We start from the raw sequence: 22,864 nt of genomic DNA, 5'->3' as shown, positions 1-22,864 counted from the left end.
TATAACGTGAACGACTCTGCCTTTTTATTTAAGTCGCTGGTTATATCTTCATCTATCAGTTCCACACGGCGAGTCACTGTCCTGCGTGATAAACTGATTTTTTCAAATTTGTCTTTGCTCTCCGGACACAATACACCTGCTGTCTCCACCATACATTCTTTTAAAAACTCGCCTTCAGACAGAGGCTTGCTGGCCTTTGCTAATTTGAATGACAGCATAAAACTCGCCTTGGTACTTGAGTCAAGAATGGCAGTTTGACGGTGAAAAAAATTTTGTTGAGCCTGTAAATTAGCTGCCAACCGCTGAGCATTAGCTTCCCATTCTTTCGCTGACTGGTCGCTAGCATAGTTGGCATGTTTTGTGGCAAAGTGACGGCTGATATTATATTCTTTAAAAACCGCCACAGTCTCTTGGCATATCAGGCATACAGCAGTTGATCGGTGTTCGGTAAAAAGATATTTAGTTGTCCACTCCTTATTAAACACCCGAAATTCTCTACCACTTTTCTTTTCTTAGCTCCACTCATCTTTACAGAAGGGGTGAGAGGTCAAAGAGTAAAGCTCAAATGTGGAGTAATACGCTGCACCTCAACAATGTATATAGAGTGCGTCATCTATTGGGAAAACGCCAGAATTGCGGGGAAAAAAACGTTAACAAGGTTTATTAATATAATTTCATCAAGTTCTGCAGGCCGGATTAAAAAGCATATGGCCCCCGGGCCGTAGTTTGCCCATGCCTGCTCTAGGTCCTGAAGCTTTGTTAATGCTATTCAGAAGCAGCTCTAGGTAGATGCTCTCAATGGGGCTGCTGATAAGAGTCAGCAAACAAGACAGGATAAAACAAAGGAAGCAACAAGGTTGTGTGTTATGTCACATGCCTGGCATCATGGTTAAAATTTTAAATCATACAAAATTTAACAAATATATAACACAATTCCAGAAGAACAGGCTGAAGATGAAACCCACCTGTTTCTTTAGTGATTCAATGAAGAAACAATTTAGAGAAACCCACATAACCAAACCTCGTAACTTGCATCTCCAGCTGTTTTCTTGCTCCTTTGTGTGGGGAAACACTGTACAGGGATCTGAAAGAGAAAATCCAATAACAAAAACAAGCTAAACTACAACTGCTTATCCAATTTATTCTTAGGAAGGTGTGAACTTCTTACGAGATTGCACACATACTGCAAGTGTGAAGGTTGTGGGGGGGGGGGGTCACCTGCTTATGAGTGTTATCCAATGCCACACAGCACGTTGCTCGGAGGTGGACAAGAACATTCGGGAGGATTTATGGATTTCATATGGCTTTTCTCAGTTCTTCTCTATAGCAATGCAGGTGAACAATTGAAATTTGGATCAGAAAATAAAGGATCCTCGCCAGAGACTCAAGTACCCCGGTGCACAGATCCCTTCCAATACCATCTTAAAAATATAATTACTCTGGTCTCCACTAGAATACTTCCTTAAATTGTGTCAGATTATCATTTAGCATATACATTTAAAAATTAAATTCCAAAATTGCAATCATTGTGGTTTATTCTCCAACCTCTTGAAATTGTTGTCTACCTAAATAATGGGCGTCATCAGTAGAAAGTTGATGAGTGATGCTACATATTTAATGGGTCTGCTTAAACGTGTTTTCCAATCTGTCCAAATGGAATTCATCAAGCTGTGAAAATGACAGCAATTTGTAAATCTCTACTGAGCTTGTCACAATTTAAGACAAAGTTGCAAAAGTAGCATAATTATGTTTGAGTAGATGTTGCTTACTTAGATTGTTACAAACAGTACAAAGAACATGCACTGCTTTTCAATGTTACATGGTCATCCTAAATCCTGCATTTGAAATATTTAAGTATGATGAATGGAGTGTGTCATCTATTCAAGTACTAATGTTCACCGAAAAGCAAAAAAAAATGCAAGTGTTGGAAACCTGATACAAAAACTTTGGGATACACAACAGGTCAGGCAGCACCTGTACAGAGACAGACAGAGCCAATGTTTCTTCATGACCACCCTAATAAAATGTAATTTATCTGAAATGTAAACTTGCTTTCTTTTTCCAGATTCTGCCTAACCCTCTGACTATCTTCAATGCTTTCTGCTTTTATTACTTATGTTCTCCAATTTATCAGGTTTATAGCACCACTTAAAAATAACCTCACAACTAAAGGTATTACCTGAAGTTACACTATAACTTGTTTTCATATAAAACCTATTTATCCAAATATAATTAAAATGAATGTAACAGAAATAAAGCATGCTTCTCTTTTCAGATGTGACACAGAAGGCAATGAATTCATTTAATATTACATTAAGCTTATTGCAATGCATTTGAATGTAGTAGCAAGAAATAGTATTACATGAAAAATGGAGAAATACAGATAAATCAGAGGAAAATGCACAGGGAAAAAAATCAGAGGTGCCTGAAATCTGCTTCTTTAAATTAATGCCAGCAAAACACCCAAAGAAACCACACAATTTTTACAATCTACATACTTACTCCAAATTATATTGGTTAGCCCAGGTCTTTTTGTGTTCACTATTTAAATTGACATAATACAGCTGCAGTGACTAAATTAACAGTATATACAAAATTAGTAAAGCACTCCAATCACTGGTACAGCAGAGATAAACTATGCATATCCCCACTTAAGACCTGATAAAGTAGAAGCTTGAGAAGCAAGTTGTCCATTAAAAGACTTTTTATACACCTTTGCTCAAGTCATAATAATTAATCTAAGGCAAGTATGGATTTTTAATTAGCATCAAATACCCTGTTCTAACATTCTGTAAAAATACATTCTTAAAAACATTTTTATCTATCATTTAACAGACTAATCCTTGTTACATGAAAATAGCAGTAACTAACAAGCTTCGGTGAAGATTATGACACTGAGAGCACTAGTTTTATTAAGCTGACTGCTTGATCTTGATGTTAAACAGGAATATTTCCAAAAGGTCTTTCTATAGCTGCATATACAAATAAATCATGTAGCAATACTTTAGAAAGCACTTTATTTTGTTTTGAAAGGAACTAATTATGGATGAGTTTCAGTTTGCCCACATTTATAGGTCAAGGTTAAAAGAAGGTGTCTTGATTTTTTTGCATATTGCACTGTCACAGTAAATGAATACGTTCAGGTTAACAATGTCACTTTTAGCTTTCCTATTCCATGTTGCCAACCTTCAAAATGGTTGTAGAATTTTCAACACAATAAGGACGTGCAAATATGCTTTAATAGAAAATAAAATAGTTACATTAAAAAAGTGTTTTTTTTCCACAATGTTGGATCACCTATATTTGATAGAGTAACTCTCAAAGACATGAAAGATAAACAGATTACCATTACATTTGTTTCTCCCTTTTAAGACAGCCATTCATAATTGAGATGTTGTTTCAACACCACAGCCAATACTGTTAAGTTAAACCAGGAATGCCTCATTACTCCAATCTGCCCTTTTGGCAAGAAACCAGCTATGCTTCTGCATGGGCACTTGTCTCATGGCAGAAATGCCTAAGAAGGGCAATTTGTGTGGGAGGACCCGAAAATCCCTCACACCACACTGTACTGAGCCATCCTGCAGTCTAGTCCATTGGCAGGTTTGAGGTGAGACTACTCACCAGCAGAAGTTTCAAGTGGTCAACTATCAAGAGAACCGATGACCTAGAGAGTTCCAAAAGGCGCAGTTTTGAATTGATCACGAGTGTGATAAAGCACCACTGAAGTCAAGCAATATCTAGCAATTAGTAATTGTAGGTTAACGTATTATCAATGTGCTCTGAAACAAGTAATGGTGTAACCCAAAAGTAAGGGTATGTACATCTATATTATCAAAAAAACAATCACACATAATGCTAAGCTTTTCAGCCACTTAAAATCTAATTTTCACCCACAGTCCCAACACATATTTTAAAACAGAGTCCTTGTATCAAAAACTTGATCCTTGTAGAGTTTGTTGAAAGTCATTTCCGAGAGGTTGTTTAACAGTGGGTACAGTTCTTCCATTGTTAAATCCAGTTTGTAGCTCAGACTAAAAGATAGTTGTCATTCTGGGGGATGAAAGAATACTAAAAGAAATCCTAACATCTTGAGTGACAGATGATCGACAAAGAGAGCAGCCTTGCATAGAGGGGCGCAAAACACCTAAAATGTCATCAAAAGCTTCAAAATAGTGCCTCCTTCATAAGTTTTGCATATTCACACTGATTTACATCATAAAATCTATTTTGTATCCTAAGCATTTGAAATTTAAAAAAGGCACCGTAGTCAGACAAATGGCAGAAAATCTGCTAAGAAATAATCTGACTTATTGAAAGCCTTTGCTAACCGTACAGCTGTAAAACATGGCAAGCCCAAAACATGTTTTTGTTTTAAAATCTTTGCAGAATTTTCTTAAATGGTTCTTCCTGTTCAGCTCCTGCAGTGGAGCACAAATGGATCAGCAGCTCAGGGCACAAGCATCTCCTTTGGCTTTGCCCGCTGAGTTTATAATCTGCATTAAGCAACGGCCAAATTCTTCCAGAATCATCCGCTCAGTGGCAGCTTTTGTTTGGCTATTTTTCTCTCCTTCCTCAGCTTGTGCAAGGAGACACTCACACGTTGCTTCTGCCACTTCCTTTGTAACAAATGTGAAAGGTAACCTGAAAAAAGAAAGACTTAAAATTAAGAGTCTATCCAAAGGGAACCATTAAGAGTTCTTATAGCTTATAAAGAAGCTTTTGGAAAAATTCTTCCGTGCATTATCTGATATCCAAGGGGAATTTGGTACAAGAAAAAAACAATGGGAATAGTTCTTTTAAAATTGATTTTGGAAGATGGAGAATAGGAAGTAAACTAACTGACAATCACTTGGCACATTCAAAACGTGCCCAGTAAATGATAGGCATAGAGCCATAATTATAAAGTTAAGAACTATCTCAGCTTCTTGCTGACACCCCATGATCACAGAAGCTAGTTTTTAGTCAATTCAAATTCACCTCATATACCAAGAAAAGGGAGAAGGCACTGGATACTAATAACTGCTTTGGGATCAGACAACCTAGCTGTCTGCTGAAGACTCCAGTCGAGCCTTTAGTCAACACTGGTAACTATATAGTAATGTGTAAAATTGTCCAAGTTCACCCATTCCACAAAAGACAGGGCAAACCAAAATCAAGCTAATTTCTGCACCCCACCCCCAATCAGTCCATTCGCAATCTTCAGAAAATGAGGAGTGCCACTGATAACATTAATGCGTAGCGCTCTTTCACCAATTACTTGATTAACTACATATAGTTTGCTTTGCCAGAACTAGTGGGGTCCAGATCTTGTTGTACTCATGGTCCAAACCGGGACCAAATGGTAGATTTCCAGGTGTGAGATACACTTAACTGACCTTAACATCAAGGCAGCATTTAATATGGCATCAGAGATTACTGGTACAAGGTTAAAACAATGAACAAAGGGAAAGTACTTTGCCATACTTAGTTGGTTATTGATTGTTGGAGCCCCAATCATTCCAGCCCCAGCACCAAGCCACCAAAGCCCCTTTGCCACCGAACTGTTTCATCAGTTACTTTCCTTTCACCATACAGTCAGAAGTGGGAACGTCTACTCGTATTCAAGTCCTTATCAAAATGTATGTCTGAATGCAATAAGACCTGGACAACATTTTAGCATTGCTGAGAAGTGTCAAGTAAATTCACACATCACAAGTACAAAATAATGACCTTCTACATGAGGGTCCAATCACAATCCTCCAATAGAAGTAACTTCCTGAACTACCGCCACTGTCATCCTGCTTAGAGGCGGGGGGGGGGGGGGGAGAATGAGGTCACAGCTGATCAAAATTCACCTGGACCACAGATAAAACACTACGGTGAGAACAGCAGGTCAGAGGTTTGGTATTTTGTGGTATCTCATCACCTGACATTTCAAAACTTCTCTATCATCTGCAAGACAAAAGTTGGGAGCATGGTAGAGTATTTGTCAGGGTAGCTGCAGGTCTAACAATTCCGAATACCCAGGACAAACTACCAGTGTACTTGATTGGCACAATTTTCATCCATTTGACCATAAGCACTTCATGGGTAAATTGTGTATTAGGTGTGAAATGCACTGTAGGTACACACTCCAACCATTCCAACACCAAACACACTCCAGTGACCTCTACTCCCAAACAGGGATATGTCAGCATGCTTGGAAATATATTACAAAGCTATTGAGAAAGAGTACTTTCAGAAAGAAGAATCAATTCTGAGGGAACCATTTAATAGACCTTTATAAACTGAACAAAAATTGAGCTCAAATGAATTAAGTCTTTAATGCCAAAATCATTTTTAGATATACCTGCACTTCCAGATGATACCAAAGCTGGCTGAAAGATTGATTGTGAAAAAGTAGATGGAAGTGTTGACAGAAATATCAATGGCTGGATCAGGTGGAAAAATAGTGCTATATGGAATAAAGTTGAGAGAAGTCTTAGATAATGGAATTGAGGAAAGAATATGCAATGCAAGGTAGAATCCCTGATGTGCAGAAGAAACATCGCAGCACGATCACAATCCCTGAAAGCTGGTAAGATGGCATAGGGTAGGTGGGACAAGGATAAGCAAAGAGAATATTATAACATTAAAGAGTTTTCATGCAAACCCATATTATGGCCATTCAGGTAATGGAGATTCGCCTTTACAGAGTCAAAAATTACTACTTAAAAGTTCAAGATACTGAATAAAGTTCACTTTGGAATTTATGTGGGGTAAACAGAAATTGAATAAACATTTTTTTCCAATTTGTATTTCTTGATGCATGTGCTGATGATGCAGCTCCAGGTTATGGATAATTAAAATACAGACTGTTATGTAGGAACACAATTCCTCTATAACATGCCTATCACTTATATTGGTTATCTGGGAGACAAGACTGCATAACTTGAATTATAAGATTTCAGTGAGTCTGAGGTTTTCAGTGACAAGGGGGTTGAGAGAAGATGGTGCTCTCGAAATCCCTTGTGTACATGGAGGTGGGACAAGAGATTAATCTAAGTAGCATTTCCCTTTGGCCAGCATTGTCACATTATGCCAAATGGCTGCATGTGGCATTTTTTTTTTTGATTTAATGAATAATATCCATTTTATGAAATCTGAAATCTACAACCTGGCCAAGATTTGAATCAGTGATCCACTTACTTTCCTCCACCACTTGTAACAGCTGGTGTTGTTCTGGTGAGTAGGTCAGAAATCTGTGATGAAAGCTTGGTCTTTGCAGCCGTCTGTTGCTGTACACGAACCTCTGCAGCATCTGCCAAATGCATTAGCGTTTTCCGCTCCGGGCTCTCTTCAAAATTTTTACAGCCGACACACTTACATATTGAGGAACACATGATCTTTGCCTGATGAGCAAAAACACGCAGGGAAACATTAGCTCTCAGTCGGGCGCTATTTCACTCATGCCTCATCATCATCATCTCTAAAACAGGGAATTCTAGTAACAGATAATGCTTCGGAGAGAACAGATGAAGTTAGCTAGCATCATATCAATTTTGAGATTAATGTCAAATTGTTGGGCTGAGCATGAGAGCCGAGCAAATTGCCTACCTATTTCTCCTAATGTAATTTAGTAAGGATTGTTTCCAGCTTTAAAGAAATCAAACCTCTTAAAATTTTGTAATACTAGAATGCCACCACAGACTTTCCATTTCTGTCACAGTGAAGATTTAACACAAATTTTGCAAAGGTTAAGACCACATAGACTCTAAATTAATTAAACACTCTCCTTCACCAATAATTAGTCTGAAAGAGGAAATGTTTTTAAAATTCACACATTTGTAGGGACTTATATCACATGTATATCATTTACAAGTGTAAAATATTATCAGGAGTTTGTCTGAATGTTTGTCATATAAGTTATGATAGAGGTTGATTCTTGGACCTACACTCATGAAGAATCATAGGCAGTGGGGGGCTGACAGCCTGGTACATACCTCAAAAATTTCCTTTCCATTCATGAAAGAGAAAAATAGAAAAGGCAAGGGGAAGAGCTCCAGAATTATTTATGCTCTTGATGTTAAATGCATTATTTATCTGGGTGAAAGATTAAGGGGCCAAATTCAAGTTTTCAAAGCAGCAAGAGGCAAGATAAAAGCACCCTAATTTGAGTTAGAAACAGGTTTAACATTAAAATATCCTAAGTTCAAAATATTTTCTCATAACTCAGCAGACACATGGAATAAATAGAAATATGACACTGTATTCATTGATTCCTTCTTTATAAAGTACAAGTTTCTCTGAATCTTTTTAAAGGATCAAATACTCTACAGCACATAAAAGTTAACAATTGCCTTGGTTCACAATCGTGCCCACTTTGTGCACTTCTCACAACCTTAAAATTTTGTCTAGCACTCTTCCAAGAATTTCAGCAATTCTGAAATCAATATCCACTGTCAACACATTCACCAATAATTTTTGAAATGTTATTCCTTTACTCTTTCTTCACAGGTTTCTATTTGATCCCTCTTATGATGTTATTGCCTGGTTCTTTTTATAGATGTCCATACAAACTGTCCATGTATTATTTATGCAGATCCTCTGATCCCTATACCTCTCAATGGATAATACCATTTTTGACCTTCTCTACCACAAATCCAAAACTTGTTTTTGATAAACTTTTTTTAAAGAGTTAGAAACATAGAAAACCGACAGCACAATATAGGCCCTTCGACCCACAAAGCTGCACCAAACATGGCCTTAGAAATCACCTAGCCTTACCTTGTTACCTTGTTATGATCCCAGCCCCCTCCTTTGTGAGAATCGCAAGAGCACCTGTCGAGGGGGGGGGGGGTCAATAGACCCAGGAAGAGAGAGAGAGAAATGTGCCGAATTGCACGTTCCTCCTGGATGCAGAATAAGACGACAGCGACTATTGTCTCGTGGAGACCACGTGAAAAGCCCTTGGGCAAGGTGGGCTGGTTGAGAGAGAGATTGCATCATCCCAACCTGATTGACACCTGCGACCGCGTGAGGAAGTATAAAGGAGAGTCTCAGGGGGACAGCTCCTTCAGATGCACCAAGAAGACACTGGAGAGTGATCCCGCAGCAGCGGGAAGCCACGTGCGTTAGATTCCAGGATTGGAATTTGTGGCTGGAATCACAGAAAACCGCTTTTAACTAACATCGGGGAGAGGGAACCAATGCTCCCCCGATTTCACGGAAGCTTCATCAAGACCCGGCAAGTTTTCTCTCTTCTCCCCAATCTCTCTCTCTCTGTCGCCCCATGTGAAACCCAGCGATTCTCAAAAGGCTGAGGCCTGCAGACTTCTGAGTGACTTTTATGTTTCCAACGGACAATCTATTAACCCCTAGACAACAGTAGAGTTCATTTCTTAAAGATGATTATTACTATACCCGCGCTTTAGATTGAGTATTGACGACGTGCATTATCTGAATGTTTGTATTAACCTTACTTTTGTGTCCCTTTATAAATAAAAACGTTTGAAAATAGTGACATCAGACTTCAACAGACCTCTCTATCTTTGCTGGTAAGTTATCCAGTTATGGGATACGTAACAACCTATAGCCCTCGATTTTTCTAAGCTCCATGAAGCTTAAAAGACCCTATTGTATCCGCTTCCACCTCAGTCGCCGGCAGCCCATTCCATGTACTCACCAGTCTCTGTGTATAAAAACTTACCCCGCCATCTCCTCTGTACCTACTCCCCAGCACCTTAAAACTGTGCCCTCTCGTGCTAGCCATTTCAGCTCTGGGAAAAAGTCTCTGACTATCCACACGACCAATGCCTCTCATCATCTTTTACACCTCTATCAGGTCACCTCTCATCCTCCGTCGCTCCAAGGAGAAAAGGCCGAGTTCACTCAACCTATTCTCACAAGGTATGTTCCCCAATCCAGGCAACATCCTCGAAAATCTCTGCACCCTTTCTATAGTTTCCACATCCTTCCTGTAGTGAGGTAGCCAGAACTGAACACAGTACTCCAAGACCAGATCTGATATAGCTGCAACATTACCTCTCGGCTCCTAAACTCAACCCGACGACTGATGAAAGCCAATGCACCGTATGCTTTCTTAGCCACAGAGTCAACCTGCGCAGCTGCTTTGAGCATCCTATGGACTCAGACCCCAAGGTCCCTCTGATCCTCCACACTGTCAAGAGTCTTACCATTAATACTATATTCTGCCATCATATTTGACCTACCAAAATGAACCACCCTACATTTATCTGGGTTGAACTCCAGCCAATTCTCAGCCCAGTTTTAAACCTATCAATGTCCCGCTGTAACCTCTGACAGTCCTCCACACTATCCAAAACTCCTCCAATCTCTGTCATCAGCAAATTTTGCTAACCCATCCCTCCACTTCTTCATCCAGGTCAGTTATAAAAATCACGAAGAGTAGGGGTCCCAGTACAGATTGCCAAGGCACACCACTGGTAACCAACCTCTATGCAGAATATGACCCACCTGCAACCACTCTTTGCCTTCCATGGGCAAGCCATTTCTGGATCCACAATGTCCCCTTGGATCCCATGCCTCCTTACTTTCTCAATAAGACTTGCATGGGGTACCTTGTCAAATGCCTTGCTGAAATCCATATACATCTACTGCTCTACCTTCATCAATGTCACAACCTTAAAAAATTCAATCAGTCTCATAAGGCACGACCTGCCCTTGACAAAGCCATGCTGACAACTATTCCTAATCATATTATGCCTCTCCAAATGTTCATAAATCCTGCCTCTCAGGATCTTCTCCATCAACTTACTGAGGTAAGACTCACTGGTCTATAATTTCTTGGGCTATCTCTACTCCCTTTCTTGAATAATGGAACATCTTTCCAATCCTCTGGAACCTCTCCCGTCCCCATCGATGATGCAATGATCATCGCCAGAGGTTCAGCAATCTCCTCCCTCAGTAGCCTGGGGTATATCTCTTCCAACTGGGATGACTTATCCAACTGGATGCTTTCCAAAAGCTCCAGCACATCCTCTTTCTTAATATCTACATCCTCAAGCTTTTCAGTCTGCTGTAAGTCATCCCTACAATCACCAAGATCATTTCCCGTAGTGAATACTGAAGCAAGGTACTCATTAAGTACCTCTGCTATCTCCTCAGGTTCCAAACACACTTTTCCACTGTCACACTTGATTGGGCCTATTCTCTCATGTCTTATCCTCTTGCTTTTCACATACTTGTAGAATGCCTTGGGGTTTCCCTTAATTCTATCTGCCAAGGCCTTCTCATGGCCCCTTCTGGCTCTCCTAATTTCATTCTTAAGCTCCTTCCTGCTAGCCTTATAATCTTCTAGATCTCTATCGTTACCTAGTTTTTTGAACCTTTCATAAGCTCTTCTTTTCTTCTTGACTGGATTTACAACAGCCTTTGTACACCACAGTTTCTGCACCCTAAGATCCTTTCCCTGTCTCATAGGAATGTATCTACGCAGAACCCCACGCAAATATCCCCTGAACGTTTGCCACATTTCTTCCGTACGTTTCCCTGGGAACATCTGTTCCCAATTTGTGCTTCCAAGTTCCTGCCTGATAGCTTCATATTTCCCCTGACTCCAATTAAATGCTTTCCTAACTTGTCTGTTCCTATCCCTCTCCAATGTTATGGTAAAGGAGACAGAATTGTGATTATTATATCCAAAATGCTCTCCCACTCTGAGAGATCTTACACCTGACCTGGTTCATTTCATAATACCAGATCAAGTACAGCCTCTCTTCTTGTAGGCTTATCTACATATTGTGTCAAGAAACCTTCTTGAACACACGTAACAAACTCCACCCCTTGCTCTAGGGAGATGCCACTCGATATTTGGGAAATTTAAAACCTCCCATCACAGCAACCTTATTATTATAACACCTTTTGATGAGATTTAATATAAAGATCACCATGAAAGTTAAAATCGTTATTCATTGATGGATTAATTATCATTTGGGAAGACAAACACTGAATGCAGTATAGCAGAGGTATGATGATAATCAGTCTGGTGTTTCAGTATTAACTTTGGAAAACTGGAATTAATCATTTCGAAGCAAGACAGGGTCAGTAGATGATAGGTGGACTGAGCAGGGTGGAGATGGCAGACAGGAAGTAAGTGGATGATAGCTGAAAGCAAGCAAAGTGCAAAGAATTATACTTAGTGAGAATGGGAAAGGCAGGGACGACAGCTAGGAGGGCTACTGCAGGAAGACGAATCCTACTGGTGATGGAATTTAATAAGAAAGGGAAGTGGTAATGGAAACCATCAGAGTAGAATCAGATGGAATCAGGTGGGGGGGGGGTGGAATGAGTGAAATGTATGGGTAGCAGGTGAATGGACCCAGGAGGGAGGACCATCGGTGGATCAGGAAGTGGGTAAGGTTACTTGGAAGTTTCTCACAATAACATTAAACTCACAGGAGTAAGTAATTGAGCTATCAGTATCGATCAAGGGTCAATACAATCAGGAAAGAACAGAAATAAATTTAGGACGGTCAATATATTTTTTTATTTAAAGTACAGCATTGTAACCGGCCCTTCCAGCCCAATGAGCCTGTGCTGCCCAATTACACCCAAATGACCAATAAACCTACTAACCTATACACCTTTGGAATGTGGGAGGAAACCAGAGCACCTAGAGAAACCTAGGCTGCACAGGGAGGATGTACAAACTAGTTACAGATCGGCGGAACTGAAACTGGAACGCTGGTGCTGTAATAGAATTATGCTAACCCCTATGCTACTGTGCCACCTCCAAAGTTGTACATGGTCATTGCAAAAAATGAAATTTGAAAGATCTTGCTTCCTTTTGGAAGCCAACTAGATAACAGATTTTAAACGGATTGTACAGTGATAGGAACCAGAAACAAAATCCCATTCAACCATTCTTACCTCATAGCATTCACAATAATTTTTCAAACATCCTGACCTCTTGCAGTTACAGCCTTTACTATGTCTTCTATCAGATTCACCCTCTTTGCCTTTTCCGATCTTTGGCTTAAATGCTTCTGGATTTCTGTCAAGACATGCCTGGAAATGAACGACAAGACTTAAGGCATTTAGATATAAGAGAATGCCAAATGGCTATGAAGAGCTGCAGCATCTTTTTCCTTCTTGCTATGTTTTCCAATCAAAGCTACTACACACTAACAGAAGAAAAAACTACTTAGGAATCCTCTTTTAGAGAACTGGCATCACAGGCAAGCATTCAGATTTTAAAATCCTATTTAACCCCAAGAGCTAAGAGACAAATTCATTTCAAGATTTATATTTGTCTACAGGTCTTATTCATGTTAATGCTCAGCTTAAATAAAAGGTTGAGAAAAAAAAATTCAGAAGGCATGAAACCATAAATCAATTGGTGCTGCCACATCTGGTGAGAATGGCAGTTATAATCCAAAATAAAAATGCTGGAAAATCTCAGCAGGTCGGGCAGGAACTGTTAACAAAGAAACAGATTCATTGTTAGATCAAAGATAGTTTATCATGCTGTAAACTCCATTTCTCTTTTTGCAGATGTTTTCAGAATTTCAGATTTTTCAATTATCAGTTATTGCAGGCTTTCAATCTTTAGTTATCCATTATAGGTTGTTTACATAGCCAGATTAGCTGGTGGTGCAGTGGCATCCGCACCGATCTCAGGTTTGCACCTGGCCGGCTCCCTGCATGCTTTCTGTCCATGCTGGGTTGAGCATTGAGCTGGCAATTCGGCCTCGTAAAAAAAAAGACAGAAGTGCTAATGAAAATGGCAAGGTTGCTACCCGATGTGTAGAAAAAAACAAAAATATAGCAAAAATTGCTTGTTTGGTAACTTCATAAGGAATGAAGAGATAAATCACATCTTTAAGAGACCAAAGCCACAAATAACAGGGCTCCTTCTAAAAAGAACAATGAATAAATCATTTTCTAAGACAATTAACTAACTTCCTTGTAGACAAAAGACACACAAATAGAAGAGATAAAAAGAGAAAAAAAATAGAATACTGGAAGAACTCAGAAAGTCAAGTATCAACCGTGGAAGCAAAGGATCAATGCTGACATTTAGTGTCAAGATTGTGCATCGGGACCGAGAAGTAAAAGAGAGACCACAGTGCAATGGAGGGCAGGACTGAGGCTGGAGGATCCAGATGAGAGCTTTGGGGGGACTGTAGAGGATGAGATGATGGGCAAATATGTAAGTGGGAAGGGATTGGGAAGATGAACAGAGGGAGAAGAAATGAGACCCAGGCTGTAGATGCTTGAACTTGGAATAGCAATCTTTTGGAGGAGCTCAATGGTTGAGCAGCGTCTGTGAAAGCAAAAGGTATCATTGATGTTGCAGTTTGAAACTATGTATTAGTACTGACTGTGCAGAGGGAACTAAGCCAATACAAAGGACAGAAGGGCAGTAATGAGGCTGGTCAGTAGGTGATAGGTTGAACAAGGAGGAGTGAAGGATGATGGTCACATAGAACTAGGAGTTGGGAGACAGAAGCAGGTGAATGATAAATGGGGCAGACAAAAAGAAACAGGTAGAAGTAGCTTGGGAGGGCAAGGGGGTTAGGAATGCTCAAATGTGAATACAGCTAGGAGGGCGATAGGTGGGAATACAAAGATTATCTGTGTTGGAATCTGACAAGCATGGAAGATAGTGATCAGAACCATAGGAGAGAGGTGAAAAGCAAACGGAACTAGATGGGAAAAATGTGTGGATAGTAGATCAGTGGAAAAAGAGGAAAAAAAGGGAGGACTGGAAATGGATCAGGGTTGTGGGTGGAGGGGAAAAAAAATTAAAAAAAACACAGGAGACAGGAGTTACTTGATGCTGGAAGACTCAATGGGCTGTAGACTACCCTGGTGGTTTGCAGGAACTGGCTTCTCTAATTTGCAATGGGCCACATCCTGGCAGAGGAAAAGGCCAAGAACAGGTCAGTTTGGAATGGGAATGGGAATGAAGTTAAAATGGCATACAATCAGGGGCTCGGGATGGTCACTGCAGACAGAGAACAGCTCCTCAGTCTGGTCTCTCAGTGGGCTACTGCAGGAGCACCAGATGCAGTAAAGGGGAAAGAAGCATATTGAAAGGTGAGTGTGTGTGGAGGAAAAACTCTGAGAGTGTGCTTTACCTAAAATTGAAAACCTATCATTGGGTTATAGGCTACCCTAACAGAAATTACAAACTGATGTTCATCCAATTTGCATTTGGCATCTCCATAGCAATAGAGGCTTCTTACAGACAGGTTGGTGTGTGAGTGGGAAGGGATATTAAAACATCACAGACAGAACACAGATGCTACACAAGAGTCAAATTCTTCCTTTTCAACTATATTTTTATTTTCAGTTTAAAATTTTAAAAATATACTATAATCATATTGTCAAGGTTCTATGATGGGAAGCAAATTTTCTTGTCTGAGCCATCAATCCAGCCCTTCTGATTATAGAGATAATTTAATGTACAATACCATTAATCCTTACAAAGAATTTACTAGGAACACACAAATATGACAATCACAGTTTAAGAGAAATTAATTGTTCCTTTCTGAAATAAGTTGCTATGTAATCATTTTGTGCCTAATAAAGGTTCATGGCCTAAAATCCTGTTGTCCATATCACACATTGTCGGAGAGTTATCCAGCTGCTAATTCTCTTCCATAAAGTGCTTCAAAAGGCATGCGTTTCTAACAGCCTCTGACACCTAAGTTCAACTCTTGGCCTTCATGTATGACTTAGCTACGAGGCCCAGCGGAACTGTTTCTACTGACAAGGGGCAAAACCAGGTACTTTGGGCAGGTGGGGCTTGTCAGCCTAGGAGAAGGAAAACTCTGATTCTAAACCTCTGCTGCCTTACAGCCATACTCACCCATGGGAAAGGCTTCGGGAGTAAACCCTGGGGACAAATCTGGAGCCAGGGTCCCTAAGGCAGTTTGATATCATTTACAACTTCACTCTGGCAACCTCTGTGACAACACTGGTGCCAAGCTGTATCGGCGCTTGCCCTTCCCTTGGACTACATCAGTGACATGGAGAGGGGGAACTCGTTACCCAGGCAACAGCCGGTTCTTCAAATCTTCCCGCCCAGGCTTGCACCCTGGAGAGGACACAGTCCACCAGAGGCGCAAACCCATCATACCCTGGGATTGACGGCTGCCTACATATCTACACAATTCTCTAGCTTTGTTGTTTCACTTACAGTAGTATGTTCATCTATGTAATTCCTACGACTGGAATAAAATTAGAACCAGCTCAAAATGCTGGAAGCGGAGAGCAGGAACATCCACATAACTTCTCCATCTTTGTTTTTACTTCATTAAAATAAAACAAATTTGCAATCCCAAGGGTGCCAGATTTCAGACAATGGACCTGCAGAGGATTCCGAATGTAAGCTATGTATGTGAGGGAACTATCTCTTAAAGGTAGGTGACAACAATGTTCCAATTAGGTCACAAATAGCCAAATAAATTTGCAGTTAATGTTCAGGAAAATAGTAAACTATTCTCATGGATTAAAGAGCCACTTGTAACTGCATCATAACGTAACAGATAACATGTTTGAGTATTCTCATAAGCTTTCAAAATCCTGTGTTAAGAACAGGAAGACAATCATTAAGCATACATTATCGTTAGGCTGCTTCAGGCATTTTATTGATAAATATCCAAAGCTCAGTGACGAGAATTCCAAAAGCAGAATGACTCAACAGCCAAGAAATAACCGTATCACAGCAGCACATTTATCCTTCTGCACTCCTCTGCTGTGTACTTCACAACTGAAATCTGGATTTTCTGAAAGAACTGTCACTTTGCTGAGGGATAAATTCAAAGTTTTGTGCACATCACGCAGCCTATTTTCACGTGCATTCTTTAGAAAAGTTGCAAGCAACCTCAATCTTCATGAAATCTGTTACGTAGGTGTGCATCTTTGCCCAAGTTTCTCAGTGTTGAGGAAGGTGGCAGGAAAACAAGAAAATATAATGAAGGCTGTAATACATTCTAAAATTGGTGATGTTGGGTAGGTGAGGCTGGTGAATGTAGGTTAATGATGGAAATAATCATTCCCTGTAGTGCTCTGAACACTTACACCCAAGATACAGAAGAAAACTCACTCACCTTTATTGCTTTTAGCCGCTCAGCTTCATGATCCAGATTATTAAAACAGTTGGTACAATTGCAACTATTGCAAAATTCTCCATTTGCAAAGCAATCACAGTATCTAAATGAATAAATATTTATTGATTTTAGATGATTTACATCAAAAAGAAATAATTCACATAGCTTTTATCTATATTATCCTATCACTGTACAATATATCAGAGATACAACAAGGGAGCTGTCATCCATTCCAAGCTAGTCTAAGAAGGCACATCATTGTGCCATTGCTTGTATGGCGTGCTAATAATCAGCTTAATTGCCAGCTGACAGATCAGGTAAGTCACTTGAACCATTTGTGTCCTCGCGGTGGAACAGCTGGGTCAGGGATAAATCACCAAATGAAGATGCCAGCAGTAAACTACATGTGAGAGGATTATACCTAGCTGTTATATACAAGAACACAATAAGAGCAGTAGACAACCAGGCCTTTCAAGCCTGCCCTGCCATTCAATGCAATCATGGCTGCTCTGCTAGCCTCAACTACTCTTGCACCAGTTTCCCAGAGCCCTCAATTCCTCAATCTTCCATGCAATCATCTAACTCCACATTGAGAACTTCTAATGATTTGCCTCCACAACTCCCTGAACAGAGATGTTCACAGATACTGTATTCTCTGAGAGATTTCTGTGCACCTCAGTTTTAAATGACTGGCCCTTTAATTTCTATCTCTATCCCCTTGTTTGAGACTCTTCCACTAGTGAAAACATCTTAACATCCTCATTATCAAGCCACTTACACCCGTTTGAATAAGGCCATCCTTCTGAACTCCAAGAAATAGAACCCCTCGAATGGGCAGCCTCACATCCCACTACAGTAGTACTATTAGACCCTTCCATTTAATACAAGTACATAAAAGTATCAAATAAAAGAACAAAACTGTAAGTTACAACAATTAATCTGGCATCAATTGTTCTGTAACAATATGCAACAGATGTGTAGTCTGAAAACAAGACACAAGTGGTCTAGTCAATCTTCACCAAATCCAATTTAATCAGAGCATAATAAATGGAAGATGTACTGGTGATTCAGTGCCTTGCTCTTGCTCTGTTGTTCAGCAAGTCCGTGACTGATCTCCAATCAGCAGTAATCTCTCACCATTAAAAAAAAGTTCTGTTTTTCCCATCTTTCCAATTAAGTTTGAACCAATGTAATTTCTTCCTATGTATTCAAAACCCACCCTCCGTGTTGTCTCTTAATTATCATTATCTACTCCTGTATCATTTAACTCTCTCAGTCCATTGCATCTTACTTCTTCCCAGTTCAACCAATTCAGTATAAGTGGTTCCCAAAAGCAAATTACCTTCTACAAGATTACTGATCGCAGTCCTGTTGCTAGGAACCCATTCATCTTGATTAGGTTCTTGCACACACAAAACTGGTTCTCATACACAAAAGAGTACTTCCTTTAGTACCTTGACTCTAGGCATGCATTAACATACCTTATATTCCCATTTCCACTTACTGGACCATGACATTGGGAGCAATTCAAAGATTACCATCTTTTGAGAACGTGCATTTTAATTTCTTTTCCAGCTCCTGAAAACCCAACTAAACTGCATTAGCTACAATCCTTCCTTTATAATTCGCTGTGTTGCTCAAAAATAATGACTCCCAATCATTTCTTCTTCTAATGGAATATTCTGCATCCTCTATCCTGACTCTAAGAAGCTAACACAAAATGATGCCTTCCTGGTGGCAGGATAGAGGATGTAGAAAATCTAATGCTGGGTACTGGTTTAAGTATGCAACATATTAAAATGATTCTTGCATTTTCAAATAGGCATTTACTACTCAAAATTTGTAGCTGTAATCATTCTCAGATTTGATGATCACATGTACATCAAAAACACTGTGAAATGTGTCATTTGCTAAACTTATTATCAAATTTATGTCATCATATACAACCCTGAAATTCATTTTCTTGTGGGCTTACTCAGTAAATCCATAACAGAATCACTGAAAGACTGCTGCAACTTGGGCATTCAAACAGTGCGCAAAAGATAAATGCTTAAATACAAAAAAGAAATAATAATAATAATAAAAAATAAATAAATAAGCAATAAATATCAAGAACATAAGATGAAGAGTCCTTCAAAGTGAGTCCACAGGTTGTGGGAACATTTCAATGATGGGGCAAGTGAAGTTGAGTGGTTACCCCCTTTGGTTCGAATGCCTGATTGTTGAGGGGTAATAACACCTCCTAAACGTGATGTTGTGAGGCCTGAGGCTTTTGTGTCTTTTTCTTGATGTTAGCAACAAGAAGGCAGTGTGTCCACTGTGGTGGGAGTCCATGATGTTTCATGTAGATGTGCTCATGATGGGGATGGCTGTACCCAAGATAGACTGGCCATATCCACTATATTTTGTAGGACTTTCCATTCAAGGGCATTGCTGTTTCCATACCAGGCTGTGATGCAGACTGTCAGTATACTCTCCACCACACATCCATAGAAGTTTATCAAAGTTTTAGATGTCATACCAAATCTTTGCAAGTTCCCAAGGAAGTAGAGGTGCTGCTGTGCTTTCTTCATAATTGTACTTACGTGCTGGACCCAGGACAGGTGTTCTGAAATAATAAAACTGAAGAATTTAAAGTTGCTGACCCTCCTCACCTCTAATCTCCTCATGAGTGGCTTATGGACCTCTGGTTTCCTCCTTGTGAAATCAAGCTCCTTGGTGTTACTGACATTGTGGTTAAGACACCACTCAGCCAGATTTTCAATCTCCCTCCTGTATGCTGATTTATCACCACCTTTGATACGGTGTCATCAGCAACTTGAATGTGGCATTGGAGCTGTGCTTAGCCACCCAGTCATTCGTTTAAAGTGAGTAGAACAGGGGACTAAGCACACAGCCTTGTGGTGCACCCGTGCTGATGGAGATCATGAAGGAGATGTTGTTGCCAATCCGAACTGACCGGAGTCTACAAGTGAGCAAATTGAGGATCCAATTGGACAAGGAACTGTTGAGGCCACGGCCTTGAAGCTTATTGATCAGTTTTGAGGGGATGATGGTATTGAATGTTGAGCTGTAATTAATAAAGAGCATCCTGATGTGTGCATCTTTGCTATCCAGATGATCCAGCATTGAGTGACGAGCCAATGAAATGGGATCTGCTGTGGATCTCTTATTCTGTTAGCAAATTGGAGTGGATCAAAGTCGCTTTTCAGACAGGAGTTGATTGCTTCATCACCAACCTCTCAAAACACTTCATCACAGTGGATGTAAGTGCTTCTGTACGATAATCATTCAAGCAGTTCGCCATGTTCTTCTTGGACACCAGTATAATTGAAACCTGCTTAAAGCAAGTCGGTACCTCAGACTGATAAAGTGAGAGTCTGAAGATCTCAATGAACACTCTAGCCAGTTGATCAGCACAAATCTTTAGTACTTGGCCAGATGCTTTTCATGGGTTCACATTCCTGAAGCTTCTTGTAAGTCAGCTTTATAGGCTGAAATCACAGGATCACTGGGGGCTGTGGGAGTTTGTGATGGTTCCTCCACGTTTTGATAGTCAAATCAAGCATAGAAGACATTGACCTCATCTGGAAGAAAAGCCCTGTTGTGGCCAATGTCATTCAATTTAACTTTATAAGAGATGACAGTATTCAAGCCCTGCCATAACAGTCGAGCATCCTATGTTGATTCAAATTTAGTTTGGAATTGCCACTTTATCCGTGAGGTGGCTTTCTGGAGATGGTACTTGGACATCTTGTAACCTTCTTGGTCACCAAACTTGAAGACTGAATGATTTTGTGAGGACACACTGTCTACAACTGTTTTAATAAAGTCCATGACAGCCATGGTGTATTCATTCAGATCCTCAGACGAGTCCATAAATATGGCCCAGTCCACTGACTTGAAACAATCCCTGGTCCACTCTGTTGGTACCTCTGGTACTACAGGTTATATGCTGATGGTAATTGGGCAGGGTTTTCTTCAAACAAGCCTTGTTACAAAGCATCTCAAAATACCCAGCTGGCACAGGAACTGCAGACAACAGAACTAATTTCCCCATCTAAAAAAGTTTGGTCTCAGAGTCATCTGTAATATACAAGACATATTTATTCTCATACTCCAAACCTCTGATACTGGAGCCTAACACAGTATTTGCTGTTCAAAGTGTAAGCAATCGGAGGGGGGGGGGGGGGGGGGGACATCACGTGATGTCGTAGGATCGAGATGCTGGAACCCAACTCTCCCGTAAAAAATCAATAAATTAATGTTTAAGTGAAGAAAAGTTAGTCAATACTTTCTAAAAGTTACTTATAAACTACTCCGGATTGTTTCAAGCTATGCCTCACAAACAGAAGATGAAGAAAACTACTACCGTGAAGACAACACAAGTTGGAACAGAATCAAGGCCCACTTCTGCTAAAGAACTGCGGGCTCAGGTACATTTCACCTCCGGCGATACAGAACAGGAAACTGCGGCAACATCGATCAATCCTAAAGAAAAAAACCAACGAGAACTGCGCAAACGTGAAGGAAGGAGCATGCGCAAACGAGAGCAACCAGAACCAGTTACGACTGAAACCGAAAGTGAAAGTGAATCTGAGGGAGAGTCAGATTCTCTGGAAAAATCAGACGAAGATGGAGGTAAGTTTTTCTGGAAATATAGAAAAGACTTTGATGCAAATAATGTGTAAATTAGGCGCATTAAAAGTAATCAAAAGAAAAATTACAAATATGGAGATTATGTTTGATAAAATGACAAGGAGACAGGAAAAAATGGAAATGAGAATTACAACGGAAGACATAGTTGAAAGAATGAATAAAATGGAAAGTGATACTACTGCCTGGACATCAGAAAGAAAACAATTTATGGGAAAAATTGATAAGCTTGAAAATTTTAGTAGACGAAACAACATTAAAATTGTTGGACTTAAAGAAGATATAGAAGGAGAAGATCCAATAAATTTTTTTCAAAAATGGATCCCTGAAAAATTGGAAATGGAAGGAGAAACTCTAATTGAGATTGAAAGAGCTCATAGAGCCTTAAGGTCAAGACCTCAAGCTGATCAAAATCCACAATCAATTTTGATAATATGCTTAAGATACCAAGATAAAGAAAAGATCCTGAAGGTGGCTGCCCAATGTGCCAAAAAGAGAAACGGGCCATTGATGATAGCAGGGAAGGCAGTTCTCCTGATATAAGTTATAACCTTTTGAAGAGAAAGAAGGAATTTAACCCAGCGAAAAAAGTCTTATGGGAAAAGGGTTATAAATTTATAATGTGTCACCCAGCAACACTGATAATTTTTTTGGAGGAGGGAAAAAGAAGATTTTTTTTACCGATTATCGAGAAGCGGAGGAGTTTGCACACAAACTTCCATTTATTCACTAATTACACATAGAGACTTCCAAGCGTAATGGATTAAGGATGAAGATAGAGACAGAGAACGGAAGTGATGGACATTTAAGGATAATACAGGGGAGAAAAGCAAAATTTCAGAAATACTAATTGAGAATAATATTTTTTTTTCTTCTTATACATTTACTTTTTTATGTTGCGGGGGGGCTGGGGAGCTTTGGATCGGTTACTGTGGGATTCACATGTGTAATCATGGCGATCGCCATGACCCGTACAACAGGGGGGTAATGTTGTGTTCTTTTTTTTTCACAACATTAGTAGGGTGGTATTTTGTTTTTTTCTTAATACTCTATTTTTCTTCTATCTTTCTGCCTGGATGATCGGTGGGGACACACATAGCAACATGAAGAATTTTAAAAAGATTTCCCAAGATACCACGAAAGTT

The 22,864-nt window shown here is 39.8% G+C and overlaps 1 protein-coding gene across 13 annotated transcripts in view; it reads right to left on the bottom strand.

The window, feature by feature from the left end:
• Positions 1 to 3,221: 3,221 nt before the first annotated feature.
• Positions 3,222 to 22,864, bottom strand: part of lin54 (lin-54 DREAM MuvB core complex component) — a 114,568-nt gene continuing 94,925 nt past the window's right edge. For all 13 annotated transcript variants that reach the window (XM_059988864.1, XM_059988863.1, XM_059988859.1 and 10 more), the window contains 4 exons: positions 17,064 to 17,166; positions 12,874 to 13,011; positions 7,171 to 7,373; positions 3,222 to 4,644 (listed from right to left, as the gene is read on the bottom strand). In XM_059988864.1, coding sequence (XP_059844847.1) covers positions 4,443 to 4,644; positions 7,171 to 7,373; positions 12,874 to 13,011; positions 17,064 to 17,166 — 646 coding nt within the window. In that variant the 3' untranslated portion in view covers positions 3,222 to 4,442. The remainder of the gene's footprint in view (positions 4,645 to 7,170; positions 7,374 to 12,873; positions 13,012 to 17,063; positions 17,167 to 22,864) is intronic.

The sequence above is a fragment of the Hypanus sabinus genome, chromosome 14 (genome assembly GCF_030144855.1).
Source record: "Hypanus sabinus isolate sHypSab1 chromosome 14, sHypSab1.hap1, whole genome shotgun sequence".
Lineage (NCBI taxonomy): Eukaryota > Metazoa > Chordata > Chondrichthyes > Myliobatiformes > Dasyatidae > Hypanus > Hypanus sabinus.
Note: the sequence above shows the minus strand (reverse complement) of the source record. Positions and strands in the feature narration are given on the sequence as shown.